The sequence below is a fragment of the Trypanosoma brucei genome (assembly GCF_000002445.2).
Source record: "Trypanosoma brucei brucei TREU927 chromosome 11 chr11_scaffold01 genomic scaffold, whole genome shotgun sequence".
NCBI lineage: Eukaryota > Euglenozoa > Kinetoplastea > Trypanosomatida > Trypanosomatidae > Trypanosoma > Trypanosoma brucei.
Window position 1 is genome coordinate 2,141,202 of NT_165288.1, and position 14,131 is coordinate 2,155,332.

Below are 14,131 nucleotides of genomic sequence, written 5' to 3' on the forward strand. Positions count from 1 at the left end.
TAAGGTCAGAGTTAGAAATGTAACAACACACAAAATATTAGTGTGTGTGTGTTACTGATAATGCAACCAAAGTTATACTCAAGCATGAAAAAATAGGCATAATACTGCACAGTAACCGCATCTCAAAATACAGCACATGCGTGTATATAGGATATATAACCTGCTGTCGCATCAGTACGCAATGGTGTCAATCAAACAATGCTATCAGAGGTATCGGAGTGATTGCGGTTGTTGAACATCACGCACAACAGACATAGTTACCACATATTGTAAAAGGGAAGGAATCAACAAGGGGAAGGGAGAGGAATATGGGAAAAGGAAAGGGAAAGGGAAGGAAATGAATGTTGTCAGGCAGGGATAACTGTTAGCAGTTTTTACTCGTCAATGTTAAATCAGAAGAGGTGTCAGGAAAACGTGTCTTCTCATTATAAGGTATAAGATTGCATTATGCGAACACTTCCATAGAGACCTCTCTGTAACTCATGGTTGGGACTCGATAATCCAAAAATAACAACAAACACAAATGTATCGCTATAAGTTAACTCTCTCTTAAAGGATATATTTATATATTATTACTAATTTTAGTATACCATACAGTATGATAACTAAATAAAACATAACGAGAAGTGAATCAACCCTCCTTTACATCGAAACACCTTACGAAACAAGTATCTCGTTAGAAAACCGTAACGTGTCCGCAGCATGCTAAACGTCGCAGCAACTGTATTTGATATCATGCGAGAAACTGGAAATATGTTGTAAAAGAGAAAGAAAGGGAGAGAAAGCATGAAGAGTGAGGACGGGACAGAAGAACTGAGAATGGTTGTCGAGCAGTAGTGACAGAGTTAGAACGCAGGGTCCTTTTGTGGTGAACTGCTCCTGTGTTCAGGAACCCAACTGCAGAGCACGCAGGTAACCCCTATTTTAGACACCGTGCGTCACATACATTATTAATCGGTCTTGTGGTGGAAAAGTAATGCCTGACTGGCGTTAGCGAATACGAGGGTTTCGGCTGCGTATATCGGCACTGACACGTCACAACGTGCTGATAGTGCTTCACCTTTTATCATGGCGGGTTACTTAACTTTAAAGCAGGGATGTAGTACGGTCACCTCCCCATTGTGTAAACCTAAACCTCCTTACTCCCATTGTGGCTATGTAGTTTGCAAACAGACTTGTTGATTTTCCATTTCTTCTTCTTAGCCTTTTGACGTGGTGCTGTCAACTGGTTGAGCAGATTCGATGTAATTCACGCCCTCGTCCTACCAAGGTATTTCCCTAAAATCCTTGAAGAACTTTCCATATACTTTGCGATCACTATAAATGAGATCTAAGCACCGAGCAGCGGCATCGACCTCGTCCAAAGGACACAGCTGATGCTGGTCTGCGCGTCGCTCCTTTTTGGCCTTTGGTGATTCATCTGTAATCCAACCCGTGTCTACGGAGTTCATATAAATTCCATCTTGAGCATAATCCTCACCACTAGTTCTCGTCATCATATTGAGAGCCGCCTTTGCCATGTTTGTGTGAGGATGTGTCACCTGCTTGAACCGGTAGAACTGTCCTTCCATAGCGGAAACGTTGATGATGAAGCGTGCCTCATCCGTCACCGGATCACCAGTACGGTTTAGGAGTGCGGGTTTAAGCTTACTGTTGATGATAAAGGGTGAGAGAGCATTTATGGCCATAACCTCTGCTGCTTCGCTGCCTTGCACCTCTGCCAGTTTCATAACCCACGAGTTCGTCACGCGGTGGTCGCTCTCCTCAGCAGCCGTGTCGTAACGATCAAAAACAGAAGATTTTGAGGAACCCACAACAAGAGGTGATCTCGCGATAGCAACCAGAACACCGCTGTGACCAGTTGCGTTGGTGTTATAGTAGGCCGTAGCGTCACCTGTGGTAATCCTCTCGTCCAGAAAAGGTTGCCGCTGAGGGTGATGTTCAATATGCAGCGGCTCTCCAATCGTTACCGACGAGTGACTAAGAAAATACTGGTGCCACTCCCTGGATGCCGCGTCGTCGTATAGTGTCTTGTGCAGGTCTAGAGGGGGATGCGATTCCACATGCCGTAAATGCTTCGTGTACTCCCTCGTTCGCGCGATTGTCTGCGCAGCGTTGTTGATTATCGCAAATAACTTCCCAAACTTCTGCATTACAAAGGCACAGAACTGAGTGACCAGCCACATGTCACGCAGGTCCAGCGAAAAGAGATGAAGCCGGTGCGCCCACACACAGTAGTCCGCCTCTCTTTGAAACCGTGCCACTGCCTCATGAGCAAAGCGAGTGGTGCCTATTAATTCCGCACCACACCTCAGAAGGGAAAGTGCCATGGCAAAGCCGATTTTAATGCGGCAACCCGTAAGCAGCACAACCTTTCCCCGCAAATCCCGAGTCATCAAACGCTTGTTGAAGTTATACTCACCACACAAGTGGCACATACTGTAATAATACGGGTGCAACTTATCATACCGCACACGACAGGTGTGGCATGCAATGGTTCGACTAAGCTGCAGTGCTTCATCACAAGGTATAGGACGACCGGCCGCATACTGTTGTATATCTTGGAAGACAGAAAAACTGTCGGGTTCCTCATCATCCGACACCGGTGGCCGTGTTGGAAAATCGGAAGGTGACTCCCCCAATTCACGGTAACGTCGCTTACTGTACAACCTACGAGCTATAAATAAGTTGAGGGACGCATCAACTGACCACTGAACACCGCTTCCATTTCCACCTGCCTTTGCGTCAGGGCTGGTGAGCGTGCCAACACTGTCGTTGGTCACGAACAGATCAATTGGTTCCCCCCGACTAACTGCACGTTCAAACACGTGAAGGGCATCTGTTACGGGAAGGTTATGTTTTAATGCCTTTACCACATCAACAGATGCACGATCCAACGTACCGCAATTACGGAGGCAGGTAAGGTCTCGCATTGCCCCTGAATCGGCCACAACTATGTCCTCATCAGAAGGAATACCGCTCACGAGTTCACCAGCTTTTTTCCCCCCACAATCACGATTATTGCTGCCCCCACTGATGCCATTCATGTTTTCGTCATCATTGTCATCGTCTCCCCCAAGCGTGAAGAGTTCACCGCAGAGTCTTGCAATCCGAAGCTTTATCGTTGCTGTATACATCTCCTGCTGCAACAAATCAGTTCCCGGTGGTGCGGAACCACCAATAAGAACGGGGGGCATTTGCGTCCCAAACGAATGCGGTAAGTAGCGGTAAACCTGAGCCACAAGATGTGAGGCAGTAGCCCAATCCATCGCAGCGGAACCCGCAGTGTACATTGCTTCAAGACGTATAATATTCTCAAACGCACCAATTTGTGATATTATCTGACGATCGTGGGTGGACAAGCCGTCATGGCAATCCTCACTCCTTCTAGCACCTTGCCCGTCAACGGTATCCGCAGGGCCGCTCACACGGTCACGAATAAGCGACACAACCCGATCAGATCCCTCATTTTCCTGGTGCTGAAGGAGACAGAGAGCCTCCTCCCTTTCACGCTTCATTTCGGTGCGACGAATCGCTTCAATGTCTTGCATACGTTTATAACGCTTACGATAACTCTTCTCCTCATTCATAATGGCCTTGTACACGTCACGGTTCTCACGCTTTGTCTTGCGGTCTCGTGTAATCATCGTGTACAGTCTGCTCTCGTGCAGGTACGGATCCCCGACAAAAAGTGATGGATCGTGAAAAAGGGTACGAACAACTTTTGTTGCAGCATGAAGCTCATCCAATGTAAACCCCCAACGCGCCTCACGTGCCGCTAACGTCATTTCCTCTCCTGCCACCTCCTGTGGTAAAGACTTTCCCTCATCCCCGTCACTCATTGAGTCAACCTCCGGGGACGGTTTACCACCGATTACCTTGCGATATTCAACAAGCAAAACCAAAAGGAAGAAGTGGGTGATATCCGGCGAAAGAAATAAGTAGAAGTCAAAATAAGATACAGAGAAGTTGGTCAGGCAGAGAGAGAAAGAATAACCAGAAACGGCGACTGTCCTTCGGCGTTAATCCACCTATAGGCGTTAAGGACTCCGTTATTTTATCGTTTCACTTACTCAACCGTTTATACACACACGCGCAGCTGCAGAATGAATGCAACCGTGCAGTGCCCTTTTTTGACTCATTATTTTTCCCCGGACGATGCACATTTCATACGTAAATAAAGTAGCGAATCACTTTACACTTGATGGAAGATCTGCACAAACATAACAAACCTTCACCAAAAAGCTCTGTCTGCTTGATACCGCCACGAGGTCGCGAAGGGTTGCAGTGGACTAAGAAAAAAAAAAGATGAAACGAAGGGGAAAAAGTAAAACCGACAAACATTTGCCGACCGCCACCAAATGCCTCCTAATCTGAATCGAAGCGGTACGCCGCATCAAATTACTGAGCCCACAACATGTTATTCCCTTCCTTGATCACAACAACCATTCCGCTCACAAACACGCCTGGCAAATGAAGTGCCCCCGTTGACCAACAAAACAACAGCGAAGACGTCATCACATCGGCTCCCGCTAGCCACTACCTCCATACTTCTTTAACATTACATGCCGCCACCCATCATTGCCGCTAAATCCATTCCCCCTCCCATACCCATATTTTCCAACATCATCTGTTGCATCATTTGATTCTGCCGCATCTGTTGCAGCTGCTTTCGCCTTGCTTCTTCATCCGCCATGCGGCGCTCCGCGATCTGCGAACGGTAACGCTCCAAATACCTTTGCACCTTGCTTGTGCACTGTGGTACATGCGATAGAAGTTGCACGAGCACCTCAGCACGATCCCGCAGGACCTTGTCTGACGCACGGCACCAAATTTCGAACATGGTAGAAATTATGTCTGTCTTTTCCGCCACGTTATGGAAAAACTTCGGCCCTTCTTTGCTGTCGAACATAACCAACAGAATTGAAAGAACGGAATTGATTATACGTGGATCACTTGTTGCGGAAAAGTTTTCGGCCAGCCGGCAGAGGTTTTCTTCCTCTGCCAACTCTGCGTGGCCTATGCCCGATCGAGCGAGGTAGCGGATCGTCATGATGCAATGTTCCGCAACACCCTGATTGTTATGCTCGAGAAGGCGCAAGAAATACGAAATTCCGCTGTGCCCATCAAGTCCGCGCCCAATCACAACAGCACCAGCGCGTAGTGCACAGACATTTGCAAATATGCCTGTAAGGGAGCTGAGGAGCACAATTGAGCTCTGTGGATTCAGCACACGGAGCATCTTCACGGTTGCTGGAATGCGAGCCAACGCATAAGCTCCCTCTGACCCGACAGGGACATCCGTATCGAGTATAACCTCCGAATCGTCTACACGCGTGAGTGTGTGCAAAACCTCCGCCGTCTCTTCGAGAAGTGGTTGCAACCCCTGCCGGTGTGCCTCGCTCAGTGTCGTAAGAAGAGTACGATAACCGCCCAACATGTACAACTTTCGATGGCCCGCTGCGTCGGCGCCGAAAATGACAACAAGTGCCTTGATCGCCGCTCTTACAACAGTCGCGTTGGAGCCATCTTTTTGCAAGGCGGCGAGACGCACAAGTGTGGAGCCATGTCTTTCAGCAGAGAGGCGAGTCATACCTTTCTTCTGGGCGGATTCTTCCTTTATTTTGGAAACGATTTTGGCAATGGCAGTCTCGCTCTCACATCCCGTCTGAGCCGTACTAATTGCTTTGAAGTCAGCATCCAGTGATGATAGAAGGTCGTACCGCTCGTGGTAAAGTGAAAATAGAGAGGCGAAGGAGAGGGCCGCGACACCTCCACGGAAGAGGAACTTCCAAATTTCTGGGTTGATCGGCGACTCCATACCACACTTTATAATTTTCCCTCCTCTTATTTTGTTCTCGCCTCCCTTGCTCCTTTTCGACAGCAACACAAGTTTACCGATTAATGATTACTCGTTATGTGACTAACTCACTCTTCTACTTGTGCGATAGTATTAACCACCCTTAGACACCAATAGGGGAAAATGGTATAAATAAATAAATACATACATATATATATATATATATATATATATATTTATTTATTTATGGGCAGTCAATCAAAAAAGACGCACAATACAAGTGAAAAAAAAAAATCAGTGCACCATGAGGTGTGTAACGAACCGAGTGCGCTGAGATATTGATGGTGAAAAGTGATAAGTGGCAGGTGATTGGGGGGAGGAATGTCGATATGTCTCATCCCTCACAGCCGCTTCGGATGTCGTCTGGCATATATCAAAAGTAAACAGACATATATATTCATGTAGCGAGAGCAGAAGCCGGAAAAGTGAACTTGGATGCGGATAAAGCATTGAACATACTCCCTGAGGGAAACGAAAGATGGAAGGATAGAAAACACCGTATCATACCTCACTCCTGGCAGAGAACCAATGCTTTGATCTGTGCATTTGTAGATGCTAAAGATACGGCGCCACCGGCCGCTCTGCAGCGCGTTCTTCCTCAGTCTTAACCATGCTATTCTCATAATTCAAATATTTTTCCCGGGCCATAACATCCTCATCTTTCCGGTTCGCAAGATAATATCGCATCAAACTTTCCTTGTCGAAGAGTGGCTTTGGCATAATTTTCGAGTTTTGCGTTAATGAAGGGGGAAGCAACCCCGCCTTCGCCAGAAGTGCCCATGGTTTCATCGACAATCGGCATCGCTTAACACCAAACCAATACTTAAAGGCATCGATATCCACCGTTGTTAACATAAACAAGTGACGGTCCTGTGCCACAGGGGTATCAGGGGACCAAAGAGACTTCTGCGGGTGTGGGCAGTGCTTTCCAAGATAATGCAGCAATCGAATATCGGAGTTGCGCCGCTTGTGTGTGTGCTCCACTACGAGATCGTACGACTGGAATTTCCATACAACATGATGTCCACGCATGCGAATGATCGGTGCCCCAGGTGCACCCCATAACTGTGGTGAGCGCCGCTTAATTACAGCCCTCGCAAGCACCGTTTCTGTCACTTGCATGTTGCAACGTGTGTAACTTCTCAGAAGTTATGTTATGGAATGCCAAAGCACTTTAAACGGCACCAAAAAAAAAAAAAGAAAAAAGAAAGAGGCGAGACTGTGAGAGGAGAAGCGCTAAAGAACACGGAGGCTCAAAGGCGCGCGCTCAACCTGTCACTTCCTAATGCTGTGGGCACGATACTTCCCCTCTACCCTACAAAAAAAAAAAAAAGATTCTTTTCTGTCTATAAAGTCGTTTTCAACTGGAATGAAAATAAGGTTGAACAAAAACGAAGAAGAAGCAAAGTGGGGATGGTTTCTTTTTCTTTTTTTTCCCACACCCATCGACAAGAGAAAAAAACATCACACACTTCACTTGAAGCAGAAAACTTCCAGTGGCAAGTTGCACTTCCCAAAGGTACAAACCGAGTGAACGCGTACACGCAAGCACGAAAAAGCATGGGATGAAAGGTGCAACTCCTCCCTCTGCATACATTATGGTTGAACAGTAAACGGTGGTACAAGTATATAAAGCGTACAGTAAATAGTTCAAGACACACCACATACTTTTTCACAAGGCAAAAAAGAGGGGGGAAAAAAAAGAGAACAAAAAAAAGCGGTAAAATATTTTTTAAAAAACGGATGGCAATACATCAGCCTCCATATATAAATATACACGTATGCACACAGGTATTTGTATTAAAATGTGATTACATTAAGGGGCAATTACAGGGTAACCATAGACAAATTTGACTTTACCTGTGGTTTACTCTCGGTACAAGTAAAGAAGAAAAGCGAAGGGAAAAAAAAGGAGGAAGAAATTCCTCCTGACCTCAACACACGACAGTAACAATTAAGACGAAGACACTCCCAGTCACATCAACCGCCGCATAAATTTTTTGTAGTTAATTCTCCTTCTTCCCCTAATTTCCATCTTGAATCCTTTTTTATACGCATCGCTGAAAAACCAGCTTTTCGCCCAGGTCAAAGCATTAACCCTCAGTACGGTCTCAGTCACAAATACAAATGGTGCTTGCGTCTCCCTCCTCCATCAGGAACCACATGAGTTCAAGAAAAAGGGGGAATTAAAAAAAAATAATTGTCGGGTTAGAATTGGAAAGGGGAATTGAAAGCGGAGTGAAGTGGAAGGGAAGAAAAATGACCAACCTAATCGAATATGTACAAATAACACTTAAACAATTATATATAATAATATACGTTGGGTACAATACAATGGCGTGATTGTTGAATCAAAGCAATAATACAAGAAATAAAAAAAAGAACAAAACATCACAGCCAGTGAAAGAAACAAAAACACTACGAGACACAACCACACACGCCAACAGGGTTACCTTTCTTATTTTTTTTTTTGTTACGCCCCCTTTGGGGTTGTTTTTGCTGTTACTGTCATTATTTCTTTTCTTTTCTTTTCTTTTTTTCTAAAATTTCTTTCGGAAAAAAAAAACCCCCGTTTCTGCCCTGCCGTGTGTTGTTAATGTCGAGCTCACGGAACCTTCATACACGACGCAGTCCCCGCCGCATACCGACAGCGAGAGCCAAATAACCCAAAACCCCCGGCGCAACCCCACCGAATCCGAGTTTTGTCGACACATGTCGCATTCGATTCTCCACAAGATAACTTAAGTCGTCGGCATTTACCACACCATCACCATTGGCATCAGCAAGTTCTTTTACCTTTCGCTTGAAAGCCGCCTCCAGCAGCTGTTGCTCGATAAAATTCCTCTGCGCCAAAAATTGCAAACCGGTGTAGACGGTGGCTCCGGCCAGTGTAATGAAATATTTCCTCGCATACACGCGTCGAATAACGCGACCGGTGAGGTATCCGGAGCCAATACCAACCAACCATTGACCAGCCCATGGAATTACCGTGTCGAGAGTGTCGCTGTTGTTACGAATTGCTCCTTTTAGTTTGCTTTCGTATATGGTTTGAAGGTCCCGTGGCGTGACATGTCCATCACCATCGGCGTCCAGCGCCTTGACAAGTCCTTCCGACATGCGCCTTCCCGCATCGCTCTCCACAAACATGCGGACATCCTCATGGGAGGACATTCGGCCAATGAGTTTATCTTTCAAATCAAAAATGTAATTGAAGAGTGGAAGTGTCTCATCTTGTTTGTGTGGCCTCCCAAATGTTGCAATGTAGTCGAGAGCATTTTCCAAATCTTTAGAATTTAACATTTTCTGCCGCTGTTGCTGGTGTTGTTCCGTCGCCATTTTTTTTGTTTTTTGTTTGTTTGTTGCTTGTGTTGTTTTGTTTTGTTTTTGCTTCCTAGTAAAAAAACTTCCACACGCACAAGTTATTCCACCCTTTTGGACCTCTGTTCCTTTTCTTTTTGTCTATGGATATGTTAATATGTATGGCCTTCAAAGGGGTCTTATGAAAGCAAAATAATAATAATAATAATGTTGCCTAAAACCTTGAGTTTCCTTCCTTTTTCCCTTAATTAATAATGTTTGCACTAATAACGCAGTAGGGAAGCTGAAGGGGTGTGCAATTGAGAAGATTGAGGGTAAAAGAGAAAAAGAGAAAAAGAAATATAATAACCCCGCGCATAAGCGTGAAGGACAAAGTGACTGGAAGGGAGAAGGAAAATAAAGAAAAGGAGTGTGAAAAGAGGGGAAATAAGAGGGGGGGGAGGAAATGAGAGGAACCGTTAAATAGAAGATAGTGAAAGAACGTAAAAATTATTAGTATAAATAATAAAAAGAAACGTAAATTTATTAAATGCTCTTCGTGGTGGGTGAAAGGCTACCATCATGCTCAGGGATCATGAAGAAAAGAAGCAGAGGGATTATTTTTTTTTTTTGCGGCATACGTGTGTTTGTGTTTTTTTTCGGAATGTGGGGAAGTGGCGGGAATTTGTTGTTTTTTTTTTTTTAAAAAAAAGAAAAAGAAAAACAGAAAGAGGAATGAAGCGCGTTGGAGGGGGGGGGGGGTGGCGGGCACAAGTGGTAATGAACAGCTACATCCCCACAGTTCAATAAACTCGTTTAATGTTGAACGGAGAATAATGAATGGTAAAAACAGACAGACAAACAACAACGAAAAATAGAAGAAAAAGACGGAACAAAAATGAATATCGAAGCCCATGGCTTATCTCCACAATACGCAAATATATAAATATATAAATATATTTACATGTATTTATTGACTCCCTCCCCACACACACCTTCCTCCGTACCTCTGTACGCAAAGAAAAGAAAAAAAAAGAAAAAATGCGAATGACCGCAGCCATCCACAACTCAAGTGAATGACGAAACAAACGAAAAATAATTCCTCCACTGGGGTTTGCCACCACTCGCAACCCGCTAGTCTCCCAACCACAATAAATGGAAACAATAGTAAGTGCAATGAGTAGAAAAAACAAAAAAACAAAAAAACAAAAAACAAAAAACAAAAAACATACGAATTGCAATTTTAAAAAAAAACGACCAAAAAAGCGGGTAAAACAGGGGAGGATGGAAAGAAAGAGTTTAAGTGCCTCCTGCACTCCTTTTGTTCATTTATTTCCTTTTGGTTTTTTTTTCGTTTATTCAACGGTACAAACCGAAATATCTGTGTATTATTAGTTACTTTTTGTTCTCCTAAACCTACACTCTCAAACCAAGCAAACAAACACAAACACAAGCACACACATACGTACATGAATTAATAACAATAACAATAATAATAGCACTCTGTTTTGTCGTGCATATTATATGTATGATGTATAACATATTTTCTCAAACAAAACAAAACAAAACACTTCAAGCAGTATCCTAAGCGCAAATTTTTTTTTAAAAAACGCCCGTAAAACCGAAAAAAAAACAAAGGGGAAGAGGAAGGGGGTGGGTGAATACCACCGGCATTGCCAGGTTGAATCAGTACCTCAAGCAACAGTTTGTGATGTATTAATTCAAATATTCGTGCGTGAAGCGTATAATTGAGTTTCTGGACACGCAAGCGGTGGGAATATGCAACACAAAAGAAAAAAAAGAAAGAAAAAAAAGAAAAAAGTGGTGTGGCATATAACGCAGTGAAACGGTACAGCAAAAACAGAAGGAATCGCATGAGGCATTCAACAAAAGTAGAAAAGGAAACAAAAGAATGAAACGAATTATTCGCCAACGCGAGTTTGAGTAAAAGGAAGAGATAATAACAAGTGGTTAACAGCTCGCCTCCCCTCCTCCTATACATACATAAACACATGTGCCTTTCCCCCAAAAAAAACCTTCTCAAAAAAGTAAGAAACGAAAAAAAAAAGTAAGAAGAAAAAAAAAACACCGAAAACGAGTGAGGAACAAAAAAAAACATCAAAGTAAATTTTAAAAAAAAAGAAAAGAAAAAAGAAAAAAGAGAAGACAAGCGGAACTCCAAAAGGTCCATTATTTCTCCTCCTCCGTCCCACCGGAACGCACCATTTGCAACAACAACAACCAAAAAAAAAAGAAAAAAAATGAAACAAATAATGAGCCGCTCTCATGCAAGAGATAAAAAAAGGAGACGGGGGAGGTCGTATAAACAAGAGTTCGAAAAGAAACTAAAACGAACAAAAAGAAAAAAAGAAAACAAAAGAAGATATATGCGGTTATTAACAACTTGTCCCGCAGTACGTCCCGCAATATTTCAACATTTGGCCCCAGTTTGGATAATTTCATCAGACAATTTCATCACCGAACTCCTCATGACTAAATTGACCCAATGCAATTCTCATTATTATTTTATTATTTTGCTCTTTGTTGTTTCTTTTTTTTTTTGTCGACTTTCTTCACAACCTCAAAACTGTGAAATTCAAAGTGATCACTGTTGTTTGTTTTTCTTTGTTTATTGTACCCATGTGAGAAGTACCAAATAAAGCAATGAAAGCAACAACCCCAGCAATAATAGTAATTAGTAATGAGAAAAACAGGAGAGATAATAAAAGAACTTTGAAAAAAAAAAAGAAAGAGAGAAATAAATACAACAAACAAAACACAACATCAATAAGAAGTAACAATAAATATAATAATTATAATAATTATAATTATGGTAATAATGATGATAACAACAACAACAACAACAAATGGCCTAAAGGATGTATCACAGAGCTAACAACTTCCATGCCCCATCCAGAAAAAACTTCCAACTTTGGGCCACATAATGCAAAAGAAGTGACGTAAGAGGTGAGAAGAAAAGAAGGATTTAAAAAGAAAAAAAAGTAAAAAAGAAGTAAAAAAGGATTACGGCAAACAACAACGATGAAACCATTGGCCACCTTTTCAAAGTAAGTTTTATTGTTTTCATTTTTTTTTTCATTTTTTTAATTTTTTTTTTTTAAATCTTTCTTTTCTTCTCACCTCCTTCTTTGGCATACCCCCTGCCGCGGACTGTCACCTTTGCAGAAACTGGCAAGGTACTCGTCCTTTTAAAAAAAAAAAAACAATAAAAGATCAAAAAGAAAATTTTCGACTTTATCGAACTCTTTTACATGCACCATCAGCTGTGCTTCATTCTATCATTAAATATTTTTCTTTCTTTTGTTCTTTAAATATTACTCGAACACGTCAATAATTCCCAACAACTGCAATTGAGCCTCACAATACGCCTTGCCTCCTGTTACCGACACCGATGCGACACAACAAAGCCACATGTATATATATATATGTATATATATGTATATATATGACTACAAATACGAACACAGAATTTTTTTTCAGAAATCAGAGTAAAAACGTAAAAAGAAAAAAAAAGATGTTAGTAAATAAGGTTTCCCCCATCACTATTAGACGCGCCCTTATATTATACATAATTTCTTCCTAAACACACAAACATATATATATATATATATATATATATATATTATATTATATTATTATATATATATATTGCCTTATCCCGCCACTAAATAATAATCCATTAATCCACTAACCGACCCCGCATTAATGTCAAGACGATTTCTTCCCTCATTATTTTTCGTTCATTATTTTTTTTTAAATAATTTGCATATTCTTTCGTTTCTCTTCTTTTAAAAAAAAAAAAAATACTTTAATCATCCCTTAAAATACGGACAGTCGCGCAAAGCGGATAATGACAGTAACAACAACAACTACTACTACGTAAACGCCAGTATAATTTGCTTTTCAACTTTTTTTTTTTTTTACATCTGTACCGCAGTAATTGACACCAAAAAAAAAAAAGGTACACACGCAATAATGTGGGGGGGGGGAGAAAAAAAAAAACAGAAAGTTGTCAAAACGGTAAAAAAAAAAAAATGATGGGCGTCGCCCGCTCCTCCTCCTCCTCCTCTTCCACCTCCTTTTCACACACATCAGCAAATGTAAAGGCAACCGCAAATGGTAATTTTTCACACATATACACACAAAAAACAATAAATATTGTTGTTATTATTATTATTATTATTAGTTTTCTTTTCTTTAAAAAAAAAAAACATTTGCCGCAACGTACATACAGGAAAACATATGTGCGGAAAAAAGTAAGGAGGAGGAAATGGTGGGACCAAAATAAAGAAAAAACAAAAAAAAGAGAACAACAACAACAATAATAATAATAATAATAACAGTGTTAATAGTAAGATATTATGAACTACATTAATAACGACAATAATAATAATAATAGTAATAATAATTTTAATAGTGACTTACAAGGGGGGAAAAAAAAAACCACGGCGCGCACAGACACACAAACACATAAAAACATACACGTGTATGTGTGTATGCCTTCCCTGCTCTATTATTATTCTTTTTTTTTTTGTAAAATAATTAATTATATATTTTGTTATCATTAATTTGTTTTCTTTTCTTTGTTTCAATATATTTATTTTTCATTCCCTTTTGTTTGTCCGTTTTGTCAAAAATGCGGGACCCGTATATTTACATCTTTTGTTCCCACACATTCTTTCTTTCCTTCTTTTTTTCCTGCCCCCCCCCACCTCCCCTCAACTGTAATGTAACTCACATCACATCACACATTACATGCGCTCAAACTTCACCTGGTCAAAAAAAAAAAAATGATGATAAAATGGGAGACAAACGTAAGAACAACAACAAGAAGAAATAAAGTGAAATAAAAAGAAAAGAAAACATCCCGTCAATTTTCCATTTTATTCAACTGCTTGTGCATTTGATCTTATTTCTTTTTCTTTTCTCCCTCTTTTTCTCTCTTGTCATTAT

General features: G+C 41.5%; 5 protein-coding genes and 3 non-coding genes across 8 annotated transcripts, besides 26 other annotated features; all 8 read right to left on the minus strand.

Annotated features, from left to right (window-relative positions):
• Positions 1–168: 168 nt before the first annotated feature.
• Positions 169–246, minus strand: Tb11_snoRNA_0035. The gene has a single exon (XR_002989926.1). It is a non-coding gene; the product is annotated as a C/D snoRNA, TB11C1C3 (small nucleolar RNA).
• Positions 247–273: 27 nt separating this feature from the next.
• Positions 274–342: a sequence feature (GA-rich).
• Positions 343–346: 4 nt separating this feature from the next.
• Positions 347–432, minus strand: Tb11_snoRNA_0036. Its single transcript, XR_002989927.1, has one exon. It is a non-coding gene; the product is annotated as a C/D snoRNA, TB11C1C2 (small nucleolar RNA).
• Positions 433–556: 124 nt separating this feature from the next.
• Positions 557–584: a sequence feature (AT_rich).
• A 298-nt stretch (positions 585–882) lies between these two features.
• Tb11_snoRNA_0037 lies at positions 883–958 on the minus strand. Its single transcript, XR_002989928.1, has one exon. It is a non-coding gene; the product is annotated as a C/D snoRNA, TB11C1C1 (small nucleolar RNA).
• A 304-nt stretch (positions 959–1,262) lies between these two features.
• Tb11.02.5650 (oxidoreductase-like protein) lies at positions 1,263–3,842 on the minus strand (the record flags this gene model as incomplete). The annotated part of the gene is made up of 1 exon (XM_823759.1): positions 1,263–3,842. The coding sequence occupies one exon, from the start codon at positions 3,840–3,842 to the stop codon at positions 1,263–1,265; it is 2,580 nt and encodes an 859-aa protein (XP_828852.1).
• A 719-nt stretch (positions 3,843–4,561) lies between these two features.
• Positions 4,562–5,821, minus strand: Tb11.02.5660 (hypothetical protein, conserved; the record flags this gene model as incomplete). The annotated part of the gene is made up of 1 exon (XM_823760.1): positions 4,562–5,821. One exon carries the CDS (start codon positions 5,819–5,821, stop codon positions 4,562–4,564), a length of 1,260 nt encoding a protein of 419 aa, XP_828853.1.
• A 166-nt stretch (positions 5,822–5,987) lies between these two features.
• Positions 5,988–6,048: a microsatellite.
• A 367-nt stretch (positions 6,049–6,415) lies between these two features.
• On the minus strand, positions 6,416–6,982 carry Tb11.02.5670 (hypothetical protein, conserved; the record flags this gene model as incomplete). Its single annotated transcript, XM_823761.1, has 1 exon — positions 6,416–6,982. One exon carries the CDS (start codon positions 6,980–6,982, stop codon positions 6,416–6,418), a length of 567 nt encoding a protein of 188 aa, XP_828854.1.
• A 1,392-nt stretch (positions 6,983–8,374) lies between these two features.
• Positions 8,375–8,400: a microsatellite.
• A 76-nt stretch (positions 8,401–8,476) lies between these two features.
• On the minus strand, positions 8,477–9,196 carry Tb11.02.5680 (hypothetical protein, conserved; the record flags this gene model as incomplete). The annotated part of the gene is made up of 1 exon (XM_823762.1): positions 8,477–9,196. The coding sequence occupies one exon, from the start codon at positions 9,194–9,196 to the stop codon at positions 8,477–8,479; it is 720 nt and encodes a 239-aa protein (XP_828855.1).
• Positions 9,196–9,245: a microsatellite.
• Positions 9,246–9,661: 416 nt separating this feature from the next.
• Positions 9,662–9,689: a sequence feature (AT_rich).
• Positions 9,690–9,848: 159 nt separating this feature from the next.
• Positions 9,849–9,869: a sequence feature (AT_rich).
• A 224-nt stretch (positions 9,870–10,093) lies between these two features.
• Positions 10,094–10,120: a sequence feature (AT_rich).
• A 54-nt stretch (positions 10,121–10,174) lies between these two features.
• Positions 10,175–10,197: a microsatellite.
• A 144-nt stretch (positions 10,198–10,341) lies between these two features.
• Positions 10,342–10,384: a microsatellite.
• Positions 10,385–10,631: 247 nt separating this feature from the next.
• On the minus strand, positions 10,632–11,348 carry Tb11.02.5690 (hypothetical protein; the record flags this gene model as incomplete). Its single annotated transcript, XM_823763.1, has 1 exon — positions 10,632–11,348. One exon carries the CDS (start codon positions 11,346–11,348, stop codon positions 10,632–10,634), a length of 717 nt encoding a protein of 238 aa, XP_828856.1.
• Positions 10,708–10,727: a microsatellite.
• Positions 10,946–10,978: a microsatellite.
• Positions 11,200–11,273: a sequence feature (A-rich).
• Positions 11,290–11,328: a sequence feature (A-rich).
• Positions 11,349–11,493: 145 nt separating the features above from the next.
• Positions 11,494–11,541: a sequence feature (A-rich).
• Positions 11,542–11,841: 300 nt separating this feature from the next.
• Positions 11,842–12,004: a microsatellite.
• Positions 12,005–12,024: a microsatellite.
• Positions 12,025–12,230: 206 nt separating this feature from the next.
• Positions 12,231–12,277: a sequence feature (T-rich).
• A 312-nt stretch (positions 12,278–12,589) lies between these two features.
• Positions 12,590–12,625: a microsatellite.
• A 146-nt stretch (positions 12,626–12,771) lies between these two features.
• Positions 12,772–12,827: a microsatellite.
• Positions 12,828–12,920: 93 nt separating this feature from the next.
• Positions 12,921–12,942: a sequence feature (AT_rich).
• A 287-nt stretch (positions 12,943–13,229) lies between these two features.
• Positions 13,230–13,258: a microsatellite.
• A 76-nt stretch (positions 13,259–13,334) lies between these two features.
• Positions 13,335–13,363: a microsatellite.
• A 123-nt stretch (positions 13,364–13,486) lies between these two features.
• Positions 13,487–13,587: a microsatellite.
• A 102-nt stretch (positions 13,588–13,689) lies between these two features.
• Positions 13,690–13,735: a sequence feature (AT_rich).
• Positions 13,736–13,956: 221 nt separating this feature from the next.
• Positions 13,957–14,041: a sequence feature (A-rich).
• The last annotated feature ends 90 nt before the right edge of the window (positions 14,042–14,131 follow it).